The sequence below is a fragment of the Pinus tabuliformis genome, chromosome J, assembly GCF_031772625.1.
Source record: "Pinus tabuliformis cultivar Carrire ecotype Pingquan chromosome J, CPIR1, whole genome shotgun sequence".
NCBI lineage: Eukaryota > Viridiplantae > Streptophyta > Pinopsida > Pinales > Pinaceae > Pinus > Pinus tabuliformis.
The window spans coordinates 846,802,634-846,804,480 of NC_142295.1; the positions used below are offsets into that span (position 1 = coordinate 846,802,634).

General features: G+C 42.5%; 1 protein-coding gene across 1 annotated transcript; it reads left to right on the plus strand.

The window, feature by feature from the left end:
* Positions 1–411: 411 nt before the first annotated feature.
* On the plus strand, positions 412–1,446 carry LOC149229351 (uncharacterized). Its single transcript, XM_089381012.1, has 2 exons — positions 412–777; positions 1,420–1,446. Exons 1-2 carry the CDS (start codon positions 412–414, stop codon positions 1,444–1,446), a joined length of 393 nt encoding a protein of 130 aa, XP_089237138.1.
* The last annotated feature ends 401 nt before the right edge of the window (positions 1,447–1,847 follow it).

Below are 1,847 nucleotides of genomic sequence, written 5' to 3' on the forward strand. Positions count from 1 at the left end.
CTCCTGCTCCCGGGGCTTGCAGCCCTCGACTGGTATGCGATGGAACATGTGAAGCCTCCTCCTAAGGGTGAACCGATTCCAGTCCCATCTTCAAGAGCTTCTGCTTAGCTCGGAGAAAATTTGGAAGCCTTTGCCTCTCTACTCTCCTCCTTGGGACCGCCATGTCCTAGACCATCCATATCAAAGATTTTTAATAAAAACGATGAAATACTTGAAATAATTCTCCCTCCCACTCTTCCTCGTTGCGTTGCTCTGTCCCTCTCTGAATGCGGTTTGGTGGGATAGTTTACTGGTCTTTGGCCCTCTCCCCGTTCGGTCCTAAAATGGGTTGAAAGAAATTGGGCCTCATCTATCATGGGGAAAATCTCCACCATATTTTGTGGAAGAGGATATTTTACCTTCCATTTTGAAATGAAAGAGGACAAAGATTTAATCTTCAAAAACAGGCCATATTTCATGGATTCAAGAGGGCTTTATCTCAACAGATGGACTCCAGACTTCGATCCAGAGTTGGACGTGACAAATGCAGTGCCAGTATGGGTGAGGCTTCCCCATATTCCTCTACATTTCTGGGGAGATGAATCTGTTAAAGCAATAGGAAATGTAGTGGGGAAATATATCGATAGAAGTGAGCCAAAGGAAAACATGCATGCCTACGCGAGAATATGTGTAGAATTATATCTTGGGAAAGGACTTTCAGAAGCAGTCAAGATCAAAGTGGATAGCTGGGTTCACATTCAACAGCTAGACTACGAACAAATTCCGTTCAAATGCAAGGTATGTCATGAATATGGTCATTTTGAAAATAGATGTACTAAAAATCAGGAAACATAAGAAATAGAAAACCAGGAACAAAAATGGGATTAGGTCAAGAAGAAAAAATCAGAAACCAAACCCAAAGCTTCCATTCTCCCTCCCTTGACCCTCCCCCCTACCCCTCATCCTCTCCTACCAGGTCAATTTCATCTAATGACCCCCCCTTTTCCCCCTCCCTCCGTCTTCAATCCCTCCCCCCTTATCGGATCTTTTGGCCTCTAATCCCTTTGGCTCTCCTGTAGACCCTGATCTCCCCTTCCCTCTACATTCCTCCCCCCCTCCTCTACACTTCCCCTCTAACCCCTCCCCTTCCTCGCCTATCCCCTCCAAAATCCCTCACCCCTCCTCCTTCGACTGAATAATCATGTGTACCCTCTCCAAAGAGCTCCTCTCGTCTCTTGACCACCTTAAAAGGGCAGGGAGAAAAAGCCAACAGAGAAATTAGATATGAAGTTGTGTCAAAGGAAATGGCTCTATGCACCCAACAACCTCTGGATACTTTCTTGGAAAAACATAAGGATAAAATCACACACTCTAACAAAGGGAAAGGTCCCTCTACCCATAACATCAAGTGATAATGAATATAGTCTCCTGGAATTGCAGAGGAATGGGAAGTATGCCAAAACTTAAAGCAATGAAATATTTAATAACCTTAGAGAAACGAGATATCTTTATGATTCAGGATACAAAGACAAATGAAAAGGAAATGGAAACAATGATAGAAAAAACAAAAAATTATCAAGGGACCTCAATTCCAGCGACCGAAGGCTCAAGAGGGATATGCACTTTATGGAAAACTGAAAAATGGGAGCTCATTCAGGAAAAAAAGAGTTCAATGGATAAAAACAGACTTGCAAAACAAAAAAACAAAAGATAAATATTCTATTATAAATATTTTTGCCCCAAACCACTACAGGGATAATGGAGTCTACTATTCCACCTTAAAAAATTACCTGATGTAGAACCAAATCAGAGGCTTAACAGTAGGAGGAGATCTCAATCTGGTACTGAGTGCAAAGGAGATATTTGGG